Consider the following 19,942-nt stretch of genomic DNA (forward strand, 5'->3'; position numbering starts at 1 on the left):
GTGGGGCAGGGCGCTGTGGGGCTGCACGCTATGGGGCAGGGTGCTATGGGGCAGGGCGCTGTGGGGCAGGTCGCTATGGGGCAGGGCGCTGTGGGGCAGGGCGCTATGGGGCTGCACGCTATGGGGCAGGACGCTATGGGGCAGGGCGCTGTGGGGCAGCACGCTGTGGGGCAGGGCGCTGTGGGGCAGCAGCACGCTGTGGGGCAGGGCGCTATGGGGCAGGACGCTGTGGGGCAGGGCGCTATGGGGCAGGGCGCTGTGGGGCAGAAGCGCTGGTCGGCAGAGCGCTATGGGGCAGGGCGCTGTGGGGCAGAAGCGCTGTGGGGCAGAGCGCTATGGGGCAGGGCGCTGTGGGGCAGGGCGCTGTGGGGCAGGACGCTGTGGGGCAGAGCGCTATGGGGCAGGGCGCTGTGGGGCAGGGCGCTATGGGGCAGGGCGCTGTGGGGCAGGGCGTCACCCACATTTACACAACCACCCAGCCGTGACATCGGGCATCGCACGGGGGAACCCGGACGGACGGACGGACGGACGGACGTGGGGACAGGGAAGGACAGACGGACAGATGGGCGGACAGACGGACGGACGGGGGACTGATGTGGAAGCGGGGACGGACGGACGGGAGGGACACAGAGACGTGGGGACGGACGGACGGATGATGTGGGGACAGACGGACATGCGGGGGGGGGGGGGGGGGGGGGTAGGACGGATGGACGGGGACGGATGGACGGAAGGACAGACAGACAGACAGACAGGCCAAAGGGATGCGGGGACGGATGGACGGGGACGGATGTGGGGACAGGAGGATGGAGGGACAGACGGACACAGGGATGCGGGGAAAGGACAGACTGACAGACGGGGGGACGGACGGACGGACGGAGGGGGGACCGAGATGGACATGGGGACGGACGGACAGACGGACGGACGGGGGGACAGAGAGAGACGTGCGGGCGGAGCCGTGGGGACAGACGGACGTGGGGGCGGACAGACGGACGGACGGACAGAGACGTGCGGGGACAGACGGACGTGGGACGGACGGACAGACGGACACGTGGGGACAGAGGGACGCGCGGGGGGGGGGGGGAGGGGGAACAGAAAGATGGTGGGGGGGGGGGGGGCAGCGACGGATGGGGGGGCCGGAAGGATGGGGCCGGACGGACGGACGGACGCAGAGGGACGGACAGACAGACGTGGGGACGGCTGGACGCGGGGCCGGACAGACGGATGTGGGGCCGGACAGACGGACGGATGTGGGGACAGACAGACGGACGCAGCCCCCCCCCCCCCGAGGCTCAGACCGGCCGCTTTTTGCTGCTTTTCGTCTTTTTTTATTGAAGAACAAAAGCGGGGACCGCCCCCCCCCATCCCCCCCCCCCCAAAAAAAAACCGCGACAGCCCCCCGATGGGGGGGGGGGCGGGGGGGGGGGGGAAGATGTGAGACCCCCCCCCCTTCAGCCCCACCCCCACAGAATAAATAAATTAATCAGAGAGGAATTATGGGATGGAGGGGGGGGGGGGCACTGACCCGTGGCATCGCCCCCCGGTGTTCAATTTTGGGGGGGGGGGGGCAAAGCAGGAGGGGGGGGGGGGCGCACGGCTGTCACCCCCCCCCCCAAAAAAAAAAAATAAAGACTTGGAATGAATGGGGCGGGGGTCCGCCGGCTTCTCCTTGGGGGGGGGGGGGGGGGGCTGTTCTGGGGGGGGAGGGGCTCTTTTTTTTTTTTGGGGGGGGGCTGTTGGGGGGCAGGGCTGCATGGGGGGGGGTTGTTGTTGTTTTTTTGGGGGGGGGCGATGTTTTTGCTCCGGGGGGGCCGCTAGCTGTCCGAGCTGCACCCCTCCCCCTCGCGCAGCTCCCCCTCCTCGGGGATGTCGTGCATCCGTAGGAAATCTGGGGGGGGGGCACGGCGTCAGCATCACCCAACCCCCCCCCCCCCCCCCTCCGCCTCCATGTGAAAAAGGAGGGGGGGGGGCACAAGGCACCGAAGTGCAGCAACGGCACCGCCGCCCCCCCCCCCCCCCCAATAAAAAGGGGCTCAATGTGTGCCCCCCCCCCAACTACATCAACCCCCCCCCTCAACATACATCAACCCCCCCCCCCAATAAAAAGGGGCTCAATGTGTGCCCCCCCCCATACATCAACCCCCCCCCTCAACATACATCAACCGCCCCCCCCAAAAAAGGGGCTCAATGTGTGCCCCCCCCATACATCAACCCCCCCCCCAAATACATCAAACCCCCCCCCCCAAAAAGAGACAACCTGACCCCCCCCAATACACCAACCCCCCCCAGAAAAAAGGGGCTCAATGTGTGCCCCCCCCCACATACATCAACCCCCCCCCAATACATCAAACCCCCCCCCCAAAAAAGGGGCTCAATGTGCCCCCCCCATAGATCAACCCCCCCCCCAAAAAGAGACAATCTGACCCCCCCCCCAAAAAAAGGGGCTCAATGTGTGCCCCCCCCATGTACATCAACCCCCCCCCCAGAAAAGGGACAATCTGACCCCCCCCCAAATACATCAACCCCCCCCCAATATATCAACCCCCCCAAAAAAAGGGACAATCTGATCCCCCCCCAGAAAGAGACAACCTGACCCCCCCCAATACATCAACCCCCCCCCCCAAAAAAGGGGCTCAATGTGTGCCCCCCCCCATACATCAACCCCCCCCCTCAACATACATCAACCGCCCCCCCCAAAAAAGGGGCTCAATGTGTGCCCCCCCCATACATCAACCCCCCCCCTCAACATACATCAACCGCCCCCCCCAAAAAAGGGGCTCAATGTGTGCCCCCCCCATACATCAACCCCCCCCCCAAATACATCAAACCCCCCCCCCCAAAAAGAGACAACCTGACCCCCCCCAATACACCAACCCCCCCCAGAAAAAAGGGGCTCAATGTGTGCCCCCCCCCACATACATCAACCCCCCCCCAATACATCAAACCCCCCCCCCAAAAAAGGGGCTCAATGTGCCCCCCCCATAGATCAACCCCCCCCCAAAAAAGAGACAATCTGACCCCCCCCCAAAAAAAGGGGCTCAATGTGTGCCCCCCCCATGTACATCAACCCCCCCCCCAGAAAAGGGACAATCTGACCCCCCCCCAAATACATCAACCCCCCCCCAATATATCAACCCCCCCAAAAAAAGGGACAATCTGACCCCCCCCCAGAAAGAGACAACCTGACCCCCCCCAATACATCAACCCCCCCCCCCAAAAAAGGGGCTCAATGTGTGCCCCCCCCCATACATCAACCCCCCCCCTCAACATACATCAACCGCCCCCCCCAAAAAAGGGGCTCAATGTGTGCCCCCCCCATACATCAACCCCCCCCCAATACATCAAATCGCCCCCCAAAAACGGACAACCTGACCCCCCCCGATACACCAACCCCCCCCCCAAAAAAAAGGGGCTCAATGTGTGCCCCCCCCCATACATCAACCCCCCCCCCCAAAAAGAGACAACCTGACCCCCCCCAATACATCAAACCCCCCCCCCAAAAAAGGGACAATCTGACCCCCCCCCGAAAGAGACAACCTGACCCCCCCCCCCCCCATAAATGCACTGTGCCCCCCCACAATTATGGGCAGTACCCCCCCCCCAAATAAGACGCGCTGTGCCCCCCCCCATAAGAGACAACCGCCCCCCCCCCCCAAATTAGGAGCAACACAACCCCCCCCCCATAAAGGCACTGTGCCCCCCCCATAAAGAACACAGCCCCCCCCCCCCAAATTAGGGGCAATACAAGCCCCCCCCCCGCAAAAGAGACAACCATCCCCCCCCCATAAAGAACACAGCCCCCCCCCAAATTAGGGGCAATACAACCCCCCCCCATAAAGGCACTGTGCCCCCCCCATAAAGAACACAGCCCCCCCCCTCCAAATTAGGGGCAATGCAACCCCCCCCTCCCCCCCATAAAGGCACTGTGCCCCCCCCCAATTAGGGGCAATACAACCCCCCCCCCTCCCCCCCCATAAAGGCACTGTGCCCCCCCCTAATTAGGGGCAATACAACCCCCCCCACCTCCCCCCCCCATAAAGGCACAGTGCCCCCCCCGCATGGATTTTTTGGGGGGGGTCCTCACCCACCTCTGGGGCTGCCGGGGGGGCTCCGCTCGCACTGCTCCAGCAGCTCCTCCATGCTGTCCCCCCCCCCCGGGGGGGGCGCCGGCTCCTCGTGGGGCTCCGGGGGGGGCAGGGGGAGGAAGGGGGGGATGGCGGCGTCGGGGGGGGGGCTGCCGGGGGGGGAGCGCTGCGGGGATATTTGGGGGGGGGGGGTCAGCGGTGGGACCCCTGTAATGACCCCCCCCCAAAAAAACCCCCCTTCGAATCCCCCAAAAAAGCCTCTGGAGCCCCGCCTCAACCCCCAGCTGTGGACCCCCCCGCAAGACCCCCCCCACACGACCCCCCCCCGACACACAACCCCCCTTTCTCCCCCCTTCCCCCCCCCACAGGACCCCCCCTTCCCCCCCCATTTCCCCCCCTCTCCCCCCACACAAGACCCCCCCCTTTCTGCCCCAAACCCCCCCATACACCCCCCCCTTTCCCCCCACTTCCCCCCATTTGCCCCCCCTTCCCCCCCCATTTCCCCCCTACCCCCCCCACGACCCCATTTCCCCCCATTTCCCCCCATTTCCTCCCCTTCCCCCCCATTTCCCCCCCTTTCCCCCACTTCCCCCCCCCATTTCCTCCCCATTCCCCCCTCACATTTCCCCCCATTTCCCCCTTCCCCCCCCATTTCTCCCCCAACCCCCCCCACGACCCCCTTTCTCCCCCATTTCCCCCCTTCCCCCCCATTTCCCCCCCCGTTTCCCCCCCCATTTCCCTCCCCTTCCCTCCAAACCCCCCCTTCCCCCCCATTTCCCCCCCAAACCCCCCCACGACCCCCTTTCCCCCCATTTACCCCCTTTCTCACCCCATTTCCTCCCCTTTCTCCCCCATTTCCCTCCCTTCCCCCCCATTTCCCCCCCTTCCCCCCCATTTCCTCCCCGTTTCCCCCTCTTTCCTCCCCCCGTTTCCCCCCGTTTCCCCCCCCATTTCCCCCCCCCTTCCCTCCAAACCCCCCGTTCCCCCCGCATTTCCCTCCCAACCCCCCCCCCTTCCCTCCAAACCCCCCGTTCCCCCCGCATTTCCCTCCCAACCCCCCCCCCCACGACCCCCTTTCCCCCCATTTCCCCCCCCATTTCCCCCCCTTCCCCCCATTTCCCTCCCAACCCCCCCGCAGGACCCCCCCATTTCCCCCATTTCCCCCCCGTTTCCTCCCCCTTCCACCGCCGTTCCCCCCAAACCTCCCTTCCCCCCCTTCCCCCCCATTTCTCCCCATTTCCACCCCCCTTCCCCCCCATTTCCCCCCTCCCCCCCCCACGACCCCCTTTCCCCCCATTTCCCTCCCATTTCCCCCTCCTTTCCCCCCAACCCCCCCCTTCCCCCCCCATCTTCCCCCCTTCCCCCCCTTTTCCCCTTCCACCCCCATTCTCCCCCATCTTCCCCCCTTCCCCCCCATTTCCCCCCTTCCTCCCCCCTTTCCCCACTTCCCCACCCATTTCCCCCCCATTTCCCCCCCATTTCCCCCTCTTTCCTCCCCCCGTTTCCCCATTTCCCCCCCATTTCCCCCCTTCCCCCCCTTTCCCCCCTTCCCCACCCATTTCCCCCCCTTCCCCCCCATTTCTCCCTCTTTCCACCCCCGTTCCCCCCCATTTCCCTCCCAACCCCCCCCGCAGGAACCCCCAATTTCCCCCCCTTTCCCCCCAACTCCCCCCCACGACCCCCTTTCCCCCCATTTCCCCCCAAACCCCCCCCTTTTCCCCCATTTCCCCCTTCCCCCCCCATTTCCCCCCTTTCCCCCCCTTTCCCCCCATTTCTCCCCCCCATTTCCCCCCCTTCCCCCCCATTTCTCCTTTTCCCCCCCTTGCCCCATTTCCCCCAATTTCTCCCCCCCAATTTCCCCCCCTTTCCCCCCCTTCCCCCCCATTTCTCCCCTTCCCCCCCATTTCCCCCCCTTCTCCCCCATTTCCCCCTCTTACCCCCCCAACCCCCCCCAATTTCCCCCCCTACTTCCACCCCCCTTTTCCCCCCCTTCCCCCATTTCCCCCCCATTCCCCCCTTCCGCCCCATTTCCCCCCTTCTCCCCCCATCTCCCTCCCCTTTCCCCCATTTATCCCCTATTTCCCACCCCCTTCCCCCCATTTCCCCCCCCATTTTCCCCCCGCTTTCCCTCCCTACTTCCCCCCCTTTTCTCCCCTTCCCCCCCACTTCCCCCCCATTTCCCCCAATTTCTCCCCCCCTTCCCCCCATTTTCCCCCCCCATTTCTTCCCTTCCCTCCCCATCCCACCCATTTCCCCCATTCCACCCCCTTCCCCCTCTTCCCCCCCCATTTCTCCCCTCCCCCCCCATTTTCCCCCCTTCCCCCCATTTCCCCCCCCATCTCCCCCCTCTTCCCATTTCCCCCCTTCCCCCCCATTTCCCCCCCTTTCCCCCCACTTCCACCCCCCTTTTCCCCCCTTCCCCCCCAACCCCCCCCACTTCCCCCCTTCCCCCCATTTCCCCCAATTTCTCCCCCCCATTTCCCCCAATCTTCCCCCCATTTCCCCCCCCTTTCCCCCCATTTCCCACCCATTTCCCCCCTTCTCCCCCATTTCCCCTCTTCCCTCCCATTTCCTCCCCTTCCCCCCATTTCCCCCCCCATTTCGCCCCCCATTTCCTCCCTTCCCCCCTATTTCCCCCCCACTCCCCCCATTTCCCCCAATTTCTCCCCCCCTTCCCCCCATTTCGCCCCCTATTTCCCCCCCTTTCCCCCCCTACTTCCCCCCCCATTTTCCCCTCCTTCCCCCCTTCCCCCCCATTTCCCCCCCCATTTCCCCCACCCATTTCCCCCCCTTCCCCCCCATTTTCCCCCCTATTTCCCCCCCCTTTCCCCTCCTTCCCCATTTTGCCCCCCCATTTCTCCCCTTCCCCCCCATTCCCCATTTCCCCCCCTTTTCCTCCCTTTCCCCCCCATTTCGCCCCCCATTTCCCCCCCTTTTCCCCTCCTTCCCCCTCTCCCCCCCCATTTCCCCCAATTTCTCCCCCCCTTCCCCCCCACTTCCCCCCCATTTCCCCCCATTTCCCACCCATTTCCCCCCCTTCTCCCCCATTTCCCCTCTTCCCTCCCATTTCCTCCCCTTCCCCCCATTTCCCCCCCTTTCCCCCCCCTTTCCCCCCCTTTCCCCCCCATTTCTCCCCTTCCCCCCCATTTCCCCCCCTTTTCCCCGCCTTCCCCCATTTCCCCCCCTATTTTCCCCCCCTTTTCCCCTCCTTCCCCCCAATTTTCCCCCCTTTCCCCCCATTTCCCCCCCTATTTCCTCCCTCCATTTCCTCCCCGCTTTCCCCCCCTATTTCCCCCCCCATTTCCGCCCCCTTCCCCCCATTTCCCCCATTTCCCCCCTCCATTTCCCCCCCTTTTCCTCCCTTCCCCCCCATTTCCCCCCCTTCCCCCCCATTTCCCCCAATTTCTCCCCCCCATTTCCCCCAATCTTCCCCCCCATTTCCCCCCCATTCCGCCCCCCTTTTCCCCCCTTCCCCCCATTTCCCCCCCGTTTCCCCCCCCACTTCCACCCCCCTTTTCCCCCCCATTTCCCCCATTTCCCCCCCCATTTCCCCCCCCCCACCTGCATTCCCGCACGGCGCCCCTTTTCCCCGTCCCTCAGGCGGCCCCGCAGCGCCGCCGCCTCCTGCGCGCGCTCGTGCAGCTGCCGCCGGCAGCGCTGCAGCTCCTCCTGCAACAGCGCGTGCTGCCGCTGCAGCAGCGACAGCTGCGCCTCGGGCGGCGCCGGCGGCGGGGGGGGCGGCGGCGGCGGGGGGGGCGGCGGCGGGGGGGGCGACGGCGGCGGGGCGGCGGCGGCGCCGGGGGGCGGCGGGCTGCGGGGGGGGGGCGGCGCCGAGCCGCCGGAGCGGAGCTGCAGCTCCCAGCGCGTGTCCTGCAGCGCCGCCTGGGCCTGGGGGGATGGGGGCAGGTGTGGGGCGGCCCCATAGCGCGGAGCTGCCACACAGCGCCCCATAGCGCGGAGCTGCCCCATAGCTCCCCATAGCGCCCCATAGCGCCCCATAGCGCCCCACAGCGCGGAGCTGCCCCATAGCGCCCCATAGCAGAGCTGCCCCACAGCGCCCCATAGCGCCCCATAGCAGAGCTGCCCCATAGAGCCCCACAGCGCCCCACAGCGCGGAGCTGCCCCATAGCGCCCCATAGCGCCCCATAGCGCGGAGCTGCCCCATAGTGCCCCATAGAGCCACATAGCGCCCCACAGCGCGGAGCTGCCCCATAGCGCCCCACAGCGCCCCATAGCAGAGCTGCCCCATAGCGCCCCATAGCGCGGAGCTGCCCCACAGCGCCCCATAGCGCCCCATAGCAGAGCTGCCCCATAGCGCCCCATAGCGCGGAGCTGCCCCATAGCGCCCCATAGAGCCCCATAGCGCCCCACAGCGCGGAGCTGCCCCACAGCGCCCCATAGCGCCCCATAGCGCGGAGCTGCCCCACAGCGCCCCATAGCGCCCCATAGCAGAGCTGCCCCATAGCGCCCCATAGCGCCCCATAGCGCGGAGCTGCCCCATAGTGCCCCATAGCGCCCCATAGCGCCCCATAGCGCGGAGCTGCCCCACAGCGCCCCATAGCGCCCCATAGCAGAGCTGCCCCATGGCGCCCCATAGCGCCCCATAGCGCGGAGCTGCCCCATAGCGCCCCATAGCGCCCCATAGCGCCCCACAGCGCGGAGCTGCCCCACAGCGCCCCATAGCGCCCCATAGCGCGGAGCTGCCCCACAGCGCCCCATAGCGCCCCATAGCAGAGCTGCCCCATAGCGCCCTATAGCGCCCCATAGCGCGGAGCTGCCCCATAGCGCCCCATAGAGCCCCATAGCGCCCCACAGCGCGGAGCTGCCCCACAGCGCCCCATAGCGCCCCATAGCGCGGAGCTGCCCCATAGAGCCCCATAGCGCCCCATAGCGCGGAGCTGCCCCACAGCGCCCCATAGCGCCCCATAGCAGAGCTGCCCCATAGCGCCCCATAGCGCCCCATAGCGCGGAGCAGCCCCATAGTGCCCCATAGCGCCCCATAGCGCCCCACAGGGCGGAGCTGCCCCACAGCGCCCCATAGCGCCCCATAGCGCGGAGCTGCCCCACAGCGCCCCATAGCGCCCCATAGCAGAGCTGCCCCATGGCGCCCCATAGCGCCCCATAGCGCGGAGCTGCCCCATAGCGCCCCATAGCGCCCCATAGCGCCCCACAGCGCGGAGCTGCCCCACAGCGCCCCATAGCGCCCCATAGCGCGGAGCTGCCCCACAGCGCCCCATAGCGCCCCATAGCAGAGCTGCCCCATAGCGCCCCATAGCGCCCCATAGCGCGGAGCTGCCCCATAGCGCCCCATAGAGCCCCATAGCGCCCCACAGCGCGGAGCTGCCCCACAGCGCCCCATAGCGCCCCATAGCGCGGAGCTGCCCCATAGCACCCCATAGCGCGGAGCTGCCCCATAGAGCCCAATAGCGCCCCATAGCGCGGAGCTGCCCCACAGCGCCCCATAGCAGAGCTGCCCCACAGCGCCCCATAGCAGAGCTGCCCCATAGCGCCCCACAGCGCGGAGCTGCCCCACAGCGCCCCATAGCGCCCCATAGCGCGGAGCTGCCCCACAGCGCCCCATAGCGCCCCATAGCAGAGCTGCCCCATAGCGCCCCATAGCGCGGAGCTGCCCCATAGCGCCCCATAGAGCCCCATAGCGCCCCACAGCGCGGAGCTGCCCCACAGCGCCCCATAGCGCCCCATAGCGCGGAGCTGCCCCACAGCGCCCCATAGCGCCCCATAGCAGAGCTGCCCCATAGCGCCCCATAGCGCCCCATAGCGCCCCACAGCGCGGAGCTGCCCCACAGCGCCCCATAGCGCCCCATAGCGCGGAGCTGCCCCACAGCGCCCCATAGCGCCCCATAGCAGAGCTGCCCCATGGCGCCCCATAGCGCCCCATAGCGCGGAGCTGCCCCACAGCGCCCCATAGCAGAGCTGCCCCACAGCGCCCCATAGCAGAGCTGCCCCATAGCGCCCCATAGCGCGGAGCTGCCCCATAGCGCCCCATAGCAGAGCTGCCCCATAGCGCCCCATAGCGCCCCATAGCGCGGAGCTGCCCCATAGCGCCCCATAGCAGAGCTGCCCCACAGCGCCCCATAGCGCCCCATAGCAGAGCTGCCCCATAGAGCCCCACAGCGCCCCATAGCGCGGAGCTGCCCCATAGCGCCCCATAGCGCCCCATAGCGCAGAGCTGCCCCATAGCGCCCCATAGCGCCCCATATCGCGGAGAGTGGCCCCACAGCGTCCCATAGCGCGGAGCTGCCCCATAGCGCCCCATAGCAGAGCTGCCCCATAGCGCCCCATAGCGCGGAGCTGCCCCATAGAGCCCCATAGCAGAGCTGCCCCACAGCGCCCCATAGCGCCCCATAGCGCGGAGCTGCCCCATAGCGCCCCATAGAGCCCCATAGCGCCCCATAGCACGGAGCTGCCCCATAGAGCCACATAGCGCCCCATAGCGCGGAGCTGCCCCATAGCGCCCCATAGCGCCCCATAGCAGAGCTGCCCCATAGCGCCCCATAGCGCGGAGCTGCCCCATAGCGCCCCATAGCGCCCCATAGCGCGGAGCTGCCCCATAGCGCCCCATAGCGCGGAGCTGCCCCACAGCGCCCCATAGCGCCCCATAGCAGAGCTGCCCCATAGAGCCCCATAGCGCGGAGCTGCCCCACAGCGCCCCATAGCGCCCCATAGCGCCCCATAGCGCCACATAGCAGAGCTGCCCCACAGCGCCCCATAGCGCCCCACAGCGCCCCATAGCGCCACATAGCAGAGCTGCCCCACAGCGCCCCATAGCGCGGAGCTGCCCCACAGCGCCCCATAGCGCCCCATAGCAGAGCTGCCCCATAGAGCCCCATAGCGCGGAGCTGCCCCACAGCGCCCCATAGCGCCCCATAGCGCCCCATAGCGCGGAGCTGCCCCATAGAGCCCCATAGCGCCCCATAGCGCAGAGCTGCCCCATAGAGCCCCATAGCGCCCCATAGCGCGGAGCTGCCCCACAGCGCCCCATAGCAGAGCTGCCCCATAGCGCCCCATAGCGCCCCATAGCGCGGAGCTGCCCCATAGCGCCCCATAGAGCCCCATAGAGCCCCATAGCGCGGAGCTGCCCCATAGCGCCCCATAGCGCAGAGCCGCCCCATAGAGCCCCATAGTGCGGACAGCGGCCCCACAGCGCCCCATAGCGCAGAGCTGCCCCATAGCGCCCCATATCGCCCCATAGCGCCCCATAGCACAGAGCCGCCCCATAGCGCCCCATAGCGCGGACAGCGGCCCCACAGCGCCCCGTAGAGCACAGAGCCGCCCCATAGCGCGGAGCTGCCCCATAGCGCCCCATAGCGCCCCATAGCGCGGACAGCGGCCGCACAGCACCCCACAGCGCAGAGAGCAGCCCTGTAGTGCCCCATATCCCCCCATAGTGCCCCATAGCACGGAGAGCGGCCCCGTAGCGCCCCATAGTACGGAGAGCTGCCCCATAGCGCCCCACAGCGTGGAGAGCGGCCCCATAGCGCCCCATAGTGCGGAGGCTGGCCCCATAGCGCCCCATAGCTCCCCACAGCACAGACATCCGCCCCATAGCTCCCCATAGCACAGAGCTGACCCATAGCGCCCCATAGCGCCCCATAGCACGGAGCCGCCCGTAGCGCCCCATAGTGCGGACAGCTGCCCCTTAGCGCCCCATAGCACGGAGAGCGGCCCCACAGCGCCCCATAGCACAGAGAGCGGCCCCGTAGCACCCCATAGCACCCCATAGCGCCCCATAGCGCAAGGAGCTGCCCCATAGCACCCCATAGCGCGGAGCGGCCCCATAACACACAGAGCTGCCCCATAGCGCCCCACAGCACTGCCCACGGCGCCCCATAGCGTCAGCCCCATAACATCGCCCCACAGCGCCCCATAGCGTCAGCCCCATAACATCACCCCATGGCGCCCCACAGCGCTGCCCACGGCGCCCCATAGCGTCAGCCCCATAACACCACCCCATGGCGCCCCACAGCGCCGCCCCACAGACCTGCAGCTCCAGCAGGAGGCTGTAGAGGTTGTTCAGGCGCTGGTTCACCTCCTGTGGGGAGAGGGGCAAAATGAGGCTCTGCCCCACAGCACCCATTGTGGGTCTGACTGCACCCCACAGCACCCATTGGGGGTCCGGCTGCCCATTGTGGGTCCGACTGCCCCACTGTGGGTCCGGCTGCCCCATAGCACCCATTGTGGGTCCAGCTGCCCCATTGTGGGTCCGGCTGCCCCACAGCGCCGTCTCACCTCGTGCGACACGCGGGGCAGCACCTGGTTTCCATTCCCGTCCTGGAGGGAAAAATCAGCATCACCCCACACAGCCACCCTGCCCCACACATCCCGCCCCACACATCCTGCCCCACACATCCCGCCCCACACATCCCGCCCCATATATTCTGCCCCATATATCCTGCCCCATATATCCTGCCCCACACATCCTGCCCCATATAGCCTGCCCCACACATCCTGCCCCACACATCCTGCCCCATATAGCCTGCCCCACACATCCTGCCCCACACATCCTGCCCCATATATCCTGCCCCACACATCCTGCCCCATATAGCCTGCCCCACACATCCCGCCCCACACATCCTGCCCCATATATCCTGCCCCACCCCACGCATCTGCCCCACACATCCTGCCCATATATCCCTCCCCACACATCCCGCCCCATATATTTCACCCTGCACATCCTGCCCCATATATCTTGCCCCATGTATCCCACCCCATATATCCTGCCCCACGCATCCTGCCCCACATATCCCACTCCACCCCACACATCTGCCCCGCACATCCTGCCCCATATATCCCACCCCACACATCCTGCCCCATATATCCTGCCCCACACATCCCACCCCACACCCCACACATCCCCCCCCACCCACCCGCTGTCCGGAATCCGAATCCGCCCCACCCATTTCCACGGCGCCATTCACACCGTCGGCGTCGCCGTCTGTGGGGTCAGATGTGGGGCGAGGCCGTGGGGTGATCCGGTGTCCGCCCCATAGCGCCCCATAGCGCCCCACAGCGCGCCCCACATTGTGCCCCACATTGTGCCCCGCACCACCCCGTGCCCCCCCAGCACACCCCAGAGCTGCCCCACTTTGTGCCCCACACTGTGCCCCATGGTGTGCCCCACAGCTCACCCCACAGCGTGCCCCACACTGCGCCCCATAGCACACCCCACATTGTGCCCCACATTGTGTCCCACAGCATGCCCCATGCTGTGCCCCACATGGTGCCCCATGCTGTGCCCCACATTGTGCCCCACTTTGTGCCCCACAGCGTGCCACATGCTGTGCCCCATATTGTGCCCCACAGCGTGCCCCACAGCGTGCCACATGCTGTGCCCCACATTGTGCCCCACGCCACACCGTGCCCCCCAGCACACCCCATTGCGTGCCCCACATTGTGCCCCACATTGTGCCCCACACTGTGCCCCATGCCGTGCCCCACACTGCACCCCATAGCACACCCCACATTGTGCCCCACATTGTGTCCCACAGCGTGCCCCATGCTGTGCCCCACATTGTGCCCCATACTCTGCCCCACTCCACACTGTGCCCCCCCAGCAATCCCCACAGTGTGCCCCACACTGTGCCCCACATCGTGCCCCACACCACGCCCCATGCTGTGCCCGACGCTGTGCCCCATACTCTGCCCCACTCCACACCGTGCCCCCCCAGCACACCCCATGCTGTGCCCCACATGGTGCCCCACGCTGTGCCCCACACTGTGCCCCATAGCACACCCCACTCCACACCGTGCCCCCCCAGTACACCCCATAGCGCCCCACATTGTGCCCCATGCTGTGCCCCACAGCTCACCCCACAACTCACCCCACAGCGTGCCCCACAGCGTGCCCCACAGCGTGCCACGTGCCATGCCCCATGCTGTGCCCCACATTGTGCCCCATGCTTGCCCCACAGTGCACCGCACACCATGCCCCATGCTGTGCTCCAGACCACACCATGCCCCCCAGCGTGCCCCACATTGTGCCCCACATCGTGCTCCCCACCACGCCCCACACTGTGCCCCATACCGTGCCCCACATTATGCCCCATGCTGTGCCCCCAGCGCACCCCACACTGTGCCCCACACTGCACCCCACCCCTCGCCCCATGCTGTGCCCCACACCGCGCCCCACATTGTGCCCCACAGCACACCCCACATTGTGCCCCACACCGCACCCCACCCCACGCCCCATGCTGTGCCCCACATCGTGCCCCACACCATGCCCCATGCTGTGCCCCACATTGTGCCCCACAGCACACCCCACCCCCATGCTGTGCCCCACACCGCGCCCCACATTGTGCCCCATGCTGTGCCCCACACTGTGCCCCACCCCACACCTCACCCCACGCCCCACACTGTGCCCCACACTGCACCCCACCCCACGCCCCATGCCGTGCCCCACACCGCGCCACACACTGCGCCCCACACCGCACCCCACCCCACACCCCATGCTGTGCCCCACATTGCGCCCCACAGCACACCCTACATTGTGCCCAATACTGCACCATGCCCCCCAGTGCACCCCACATTGTGCCCCACACCATGCCCCACACCATGCCCCATGCTGTGCCCCACACCGTGCCCCACACCATGCCCCATGCAGTGCCCCACATTGTGCCCCACCGCACACCCCACCCCCATGCTGTGCCCCACACCGCGCCCCACAATGTGCCCCATGCTGTGCCCCACACCGTGCCCCACACTGCACCCCACCCCACACCCCACCCCACCCCACCCCGCACCCCACACCCCCCCACTGACTGGTGGCTGCGGTTCCGCCGTCGCCGTCGCTGCCGCCCTCGCGGTCCCGAACCAACGCCTCCTTCAGGGACTCCACTGCGCCACCACAGCCCCCGTCAGCCCCACAGCGACCCACGGCGACCCACAGCGACCCACAGCCACCCCACAGCGACCCACAGCCACCCCACAGCGACTCATAGCCACCCCACAGCCGCCCCACGGCGACCCACAGCTGCCCCACAGCGACCCACAGCCACCCCACAGCGACCCATAGCCGCCCCACAGCCACCCCGCAGCGACCCACAGCCACCCCACACCCACCTCTGCCCCACAGCGACCCACAGCTGCCCCACAGCCACCCCACAGCGACCCATAACCACCCCACAGCCGCCCCACAGCCGCCCCACACCCGCCTCTGCCCCACAGCGACCCACAGCCACCCCACAGCTGCCCCACAGTGACCCACAGCTGCCACACAGCCGCCTCTGCCCCACAGCGACCCACGGCCACCCCACAGCAACCCATAGCCACCCCACAGCTGCCCCATAGCCACACCACAGCGATCCCACACCCACCTCTGCCCCACAGCGACCCACAGCCACCCCACGGCCGCCCCACAGCTCCGCCCCACACCCAGATCCCACTGACAGCCCCAAGCCGCCCCGCAGCCCAGCCCCCACGCGGGACCCCCACCCCACATCTGCCCCACACCCCACCCCCACCCCAGCTCCCAATTTGTGACCCCCCCTCTGTCCCCCCCCCCCCACTCTGTCCCCACGTGAGCCCCCCCCCACCCCCACTTCTGACCCCCACGTGCCCCCCCCATCCTTCCCACCCCCATCCCACCCCCCACCCTGACCCCCCATCACAGCTCCCTATTTGTGACCCCCACCCTGACCCCATCCCACCCCCCCTCCCCACGTGACTCCCCTCGCCCCTCCCCCCATCCCAACCCCCATTTGACCCCCACCGTGACCCCCAACCCACCTCCCCACGTGTTCCCCCCCCCCCATTTATCCCATTCCACACCCCCCCACCCATTCCATCCCATTTCTGCCCCCCCCACCCTTTCCATCCCATTTCTGACCCCCACCCTGACCCCCCACCCATTTATCCCACTTCTCACCCCCCCACCCATTCCATCCCACTTCTGACCCCCCCACCCATTCCATCCCCTTTCAGACCCCCACCCCAACCCCCCACCCATTCCATCCCACTTCTGTCCCCCCAACCTTACCCCCCCCACCCATTCCATCCCATTTCTGACCCCACCCTGACCCCCCCACCCTTTCCATCCCACCCAGACCCCCCCCCACCCATTCCATCCAATTCCAGACCCCCCCCAATTCCACCCCCTTTCAGACCCCCACCCCGACCCCTCCACCCATTCCATCCCCTTTCAGACCGCCACCCCGACCCCCCCACCCATTCCACCCCATTTCTGACCCCACCCTGACCCCCCCACCCATTCCATCCCATTTCTGCCCCCCTCACCCATTCCATCCTATTCCAGACCCCCCCACCCATTCCACCCCCTTTCAGACCCCCACCCCGACCCCCCCCCCCATTCCACCCCATTTTGGACCCCCCCCCCGATTCCACCCCGTTTCGGACCCCCCCCACCCTCCCCCCCCACGCCCCCCCCTCGCACCCTCCCTGATGGCGCTGAGCAGCAGCGCGGTGCCGCTGCCCCCATTGTGGTGGGCGTGGAGCAGCGGCGTGGGGCCGGGGGGGGCCGTGGGGTCGTCGCCCCCCCCCCTCAGCGCCGCCATGTCCGCAAACAGCGCCAGCTTCTCCTCCAGCAGCGCCGCGATCTGCCGGTCCTGCTGCTGCAGCCGCTCTGAGGGGGCAAAGGGCAAAGGTCAGGGGTCAGGGGTCACAGGGAACGGCCTGTGCAGCGGCGGCGTGGGGATGAGGGGTCATGGGGCTGCAGCTGCGGTGCTGAGAGGTCAGAGGTCAGGGGTCACAAGGGTGAGCGGTGGGGTGAGCTCGGGGTCAGGGGTCACAGGGCTGCTGCTGCAGTGCTCTGACAGGTCAGAGGTCATGGGGTGAGTGGTAGGGCTGTGGGGTGAGCTTGGGGTCAGGGGTCACGGGGCTGCAGCTGCAGTGCTCTGAGGGGTCAGAGGTCAGAGGTCAGGGGGTGAGCAGTGCGGCTGTGGGGTGAGCTTGGGGTCAGGGGTCAGAAGGTCACAGGGTGAGGGGTCACGGGGCTGCAGCTGCGGTGCTCTGAGAGGTCAGAGGTCAGGGGTCACGGGGCAAATGGTGGGGTGAGCTTGGGGTCAAGGGTCACAGAGCTGCTGCTGCAGGGCTCTGAGAGGTCAGAGGTCATGGGGTGAGCGGTGGGGCTGTGGGGTGAGCTTGGGGTCAGGGGTCACAGGGCTGCAGCTGCAGGGCTCTGAGAGGTCAGAGGTCACGGGGTGAGTGGTAGGGCTATGGAGTGAGCTTGGGGTCAGGGGTCACAGGGCTGCTGCTGCAGGGCTCTGAGAGGTCAGAGGTCAGGGGTCACGGAGTGAGTGGTAGGGCTATGGGGTGAGCTTGGGGCCAGGGGTCACAGGGCTGCAGCTGCAGTGCTCTGAGAGGTCAGAGGTCATGGGGTGAGCGGTGCGGCTGTGGGGTGTTTGGGGTCAGGGGTCAGAAGGTCACAGGGTGAGGGGTCACGGGGCTGCAGCTGCGGTGTTCTGAGAGGTCAGAGGTCAGGGGTCACAGGGTGAGTGGTGGGGCTATGGGGTGAGCTTGGGGTCAGGGGTCACAGGGCTGCAGCTGCAGGGCTCTGAGAGGTCAGAGATCAGAGGTCACGGGGTGAGTGGTATGGCTATGGAGTGAGCTTGGGGTCAGGGGTCACAGTGGTGCTGCTGCAATGCTCTGAGAGGTCAGAGGTCAGGGGTCATGGGGTGAGTGGTAGGGCTATGGGGTGAGCTTGGGGTCAGGGGTCACAGGGCTGCAGCTGCAGTGCTCTGAGAGGTCAGAGGTCTTGGGGTCATGGGGTCAAGAGGTGAGCGGTGGGGTGAGCTTGGGGTCTGGGGTCACAGAGCTGCTGCTGCAGCCGCTCTGAGGGGGCAAAGGGCAGGGGTCAGGGGTCAGGGGTCACAGGGCACGGCCTGAGCAGCGGGGCCGTGGGGATGAGGGGTCACTGGGCTGCAGCTGTGGTGCTGAGAGGTCAGAGGTTAGGGGTCACAAGGGTGAGCGGTGGGGTGAGCTTGGGGTCAGGGGTCAGAAGGTCACAGGGTGAGGGGTCACGGGGCTGCAGCTGCGGTGCTCTGAGAGGTCAGAGGTCAGGGGTCACGGGGCAAATGGTGGGGTGAGCTTGGGGTCAAGGGTCACAGAGCTGCTGCTGCAGGGCTCTGAGAGGTCAGAGGTCATGGGGTCACGGGGTGAGTGGTGGGGCTATGGGGTGAGCTTGGGGTCAGGAGTCACGGGGCTGCAGCTGCAGGGCTCTGAGAGGTCAGAGGTCAGAGGTCAGGGGGTGAGTGGTAGGGCTGTGGGGTGAGCTTGGGGTCTGGGGTCACGGAGTTGCTGCTGCAGGGCTCTGAGGGGGCAAAGGGCAAGGGTCAGGGGTCAAAGGGCACGGCCTGAGCAGCGGGGGTGTGGGGATGAGGGGTCACGGAGTTGCTGCTGGAGTGCTCTGAGGTCAGAGGTCAGGGGTCACAAGGGTGAGGGGTGGGGTGAGCTTGGGGTCAGGGGTCACAGGGCTGCTGCTGCAGTGCTCTGAGAGGTCAGAGGTCAGGGGGTGAGCGGTGCGGCTGTGGGGTGAGCTTGGGGTCAGGGGTCAGAAGGTCACAGGGTGATGGTTCACGGGGCTGCAGCTGCGGTGCTCTGAGAGGTCAGAGGTCAGGGGTCACGGGGCAAGCGGTGGGTGAGCTTGGGGTCAAGGGTCACAGAGCTGCTGCTGCAGGGCTCTGAGAGGTCAGAGGTCAGGGGTCACGGGGTGAGTGGTTGGGGCTATGGGGTGAGCTTGGGGTCAGGGGTCACAGGGCTGCAGCTGCAGGGCTCTGAGAGGTCAGAGGTCAGGGGGTGAGCGGTGGGGCTGTGGGGTGAGCTTGGGGTCAGGGGTCAGAAGGTCACGGGGTGAGGGGTCACAGGGCTGCAGCTGCAGTGCTCTGAGAGGTCAGAGGTCAGGGGTCATGTGGTCAAAATGTGAGCAGTGGGGTGAGCTTGGGGTCAGGGGTCAGAAGGTCACAGGGTGAGTGGTAGGGCTGTGGGGTGAGCTTGGGGTCTGCGGTCACGGAGCTGCTGCTGCAGTGCTCTGAGGGGGCAAAGGGCAAAGGGCAAGGGTCAGGGGTCGAAGGGCACGGCCTGAGCAGCGGGGGCGTGGGGATGAGGGGTCACGTGGCTGCAGCTGCGGTGCTGAGAGGTCAGAGGTCAGGGGTCACGGGTTGAGTGGTGGGGTCAAGGGTCATGGGCTGAGCGGTGGGGCTGCAGGGTGAGCTTGGGGTCAGGGGTCAGAAGGTCACAGGGTTAGGGGTCACGGGGCTGCTGCTGCAGTGCTGAGAGGTCAGAGGTCAGGGAGTGAGCGGTGCAGCTGTGGGGTGAGCTTGGGGTCAGGGGTCAGAAGGTCACGGGGTGAGGGGTCATGGGGCTGCTGCTGCAGTGTTGAGATGTCAGAGGTCATGGGGTCACGGGGTGAGTGGTAGGGCTCTGGGGGTGAGCTTGGGGTCAGGGGTCATAAGGTCACGAGGTCACAGGGTGGGGGTGCGGCGCCCACCCCTCAGTTTGCGCAGCGACGCCTCCACCTCCGTCTCAATCAGCGGGAAATCCTGCCGGCTGGGGCACCTGCGGGCACCGCGTCAGCGCCCCATAGCGCCCCATAGCGCCCACAGCACCCCATACAGCCCCACAGCGCCCCATAGCGCCCCATAGAAACCCCATAGCGCCCCACAGAGCCCCATAGAGCCCTATAGAGCCCTATAGAGCCCAACAGCGCCCATAGCGCCCCATAGCTCCCATAGAGCCCCATAGTGCCCCATAGAGCCCCATAGCACCCATAGCGCCCCATAGAGCCCCATAGTGCCCCACAGCGCCCCATAGCGCCCATAGAGCCCCATAGTGCCCCATAGAGCCCCATAGCGCCCCATAGAGCCCCATAGCGCCCCACAGTGCCCCAT

At 67.1% G+C, this 19,942-nt stretch overlaps 1 protein-coding gene across 1 annotated transcript in view; it reads right to left on the reverse strand.

The window, feature by feature from the left end:
- Positions 1-1,733: 1,733 nt before the first annotated feature.
- ARHGEF2 (Rho/Rac guanine nucleotide exchange factor 2) overlaps positions 1,734-19,942 on the reverse strand; it is a 53,931-nt gene continuing 35,722 nt past the window's right edge. Inside the window, exons 14-23 of the mRNA XM_090126859.1 lie at positions 19,543-19,610; positions 16,492-16,680; positions 14,862-14,936; positions 12,971-13,038; positions 12,333-12,374; positions 12,085-12,135; positions 7,881-7,970; positions 7,644-7,829; positions 4,086-4,248; positions 1,734-1,885 (exon numbers count right to left, since the gene is read on the reverse strand). Of these exons, the coding sequence (XP_089982985.1) occupies positions 1,812-1,885; positions 4,086-4,248; positions 7,644-7,829; positions 7,881-7,970; positions 12,085-12,135; positions 12,333-12,374; positions 12,971-13,038; positions 14,862-14,936; positions 16,492-16,680; positions 19,543-19,610 (1,006 nt within the window). The 3' untranslated portion in view covers positions 1,734-1,811. The remainder of the gene's footprint in view (positions 1,886-4,085; positions 4,249-7,643; positions 7,830-7,880; positions 7,971-12,084; positions 12,136-12,332; positions 12,375-12,970; positions 13,039-14,861; positions 14,937-16,491; positions 16,681-19,542; positions 19,611-19,942) is intronic.

This window comes from Phasianus colchicus, chromosome 30 (assembly GCF_987193195.1).
Source record: "Phasianus colchicus chromosome 30, bPhaCol1.hap1.1, whole genome shotgun sequence".
In the NCBI taxonomy this organism is placed as follows: Eukaryota; Metazoa; Chordata; class Aves; order Galliformes; family Phasianidae; genus Phasianus; species Phasianus colchicus.